The 975-nt window shown below is 36.3% G+C and overlaps 1 protein-coding gene across 1 annotated transcript in view; it reads right to left on the bottom strand.

The window, feature by feature from the left end:
• Positions 1-468: 468 nt before the first annotated feature.
• LOC116167048 overlaps positions 469-975 on the bottom strand; it is a 2,338-nt gene continuing 1,831 nt past the window's right edge. The window contains exon 2 of the mRNA XM_031482284.1: positions 469-527. Within this exon, the coding sequence (XP_031338144.1) occupies positions 469-527 (59 nt within the window). The remainder of the gene's footprint in view (positions 528-975) is intronic.

Here is a 975-nt window from a genome sequence, read left to right as displayed (position 1 = left end):
TTAGACCGCACTGGGCAAAGCAGAAATGTTCGTTTTTTAGTACAATCAGAAGCGATCTTTTAGGAATAGAATCCTAATGCTTTACGGTTTGATGGTGGTTCTTCCACTCCCCAAATTTGGTTCATGAAGAGGGCTTAACCAATTTGTATTTTTTTGATGAATGGTGGCATTATCTCAAAATCGAACTTGATTACTTAACAGATTGTGCAAGATGCTACAAAAAGAAGTGTAAAAACCATGAAAACGATTTACTATTTTCATATTATTGAATTAATGTTAAGTTTTTATAATATATTGGAGACCAATTATTCTTCATGCTGGCTAATTGAAACGATTTATTTCTGGTACAGCTTGGTACTTATTTTCTTATAAGATCTGTGGAAATTATGGGAAAGATGAATAAAGGAAGAAAGCGTCTTGAAATGTGAAGCACCAATTAATTAGAGATTTACACCAAACCATCGTCATTTAGTACTGACAGTGCTCGCTTTCATAATACAACTGCTTACGAAAATATCTAACACGTCCTGACAAAAAAGTAGAGATTTCAAGGGTCGGTTAAGTTGGCCCCCCCATTAAACATTTCGTTATGATATTACTATGTAATAATGCGCTCGATATGCGCTCAAACGCGCCGCTGAAAGTAATTTTTGCGCTGTTAAAGTTTTTGAGATATTTTGAAAAACATTTGGGGGGTTCAAGTTCACGCAGCCCCCCCATTATGCAATTTGGTACATCTTATGATTCCAAATTGTGCCTGTAGTTATGCGCTAAACTGCGCCACTGGATTAACATTTTGTGCCACTACCGTATGGCCATAACGAAAGACAGAAGGTGGGTGGGGCTAAATTGATGGTTTTAAAAAAGTGCACTTTCTTAAAGATTCTTAGTGCTATATGTTCCCTTTACTTATGCGCTCAAATGCGCCGCTGAAACTAACTTTTGCGCTGTTATAGTTTTTGAGATATTTTGAAA

This window comes from Photinus pyralis, unplaced genomic scaffold, assembly GCF_008802855.1.
Source record: "Photinus pyralis isolate 1611_PpyrPB1 unplaced genomic scaffold, Ppyr1.3 Ppyr1.4_LG3b, whole genome shotgun sequence".
NCBI lineage: Eukaryota > Metazoa > Arthropoda > Insecta > Coleoptera > Lampyridae > Photinus > Photinus pyralis.
This window is presented reverse-complemented; position numbering and strand designations above follow the sequence as displayed.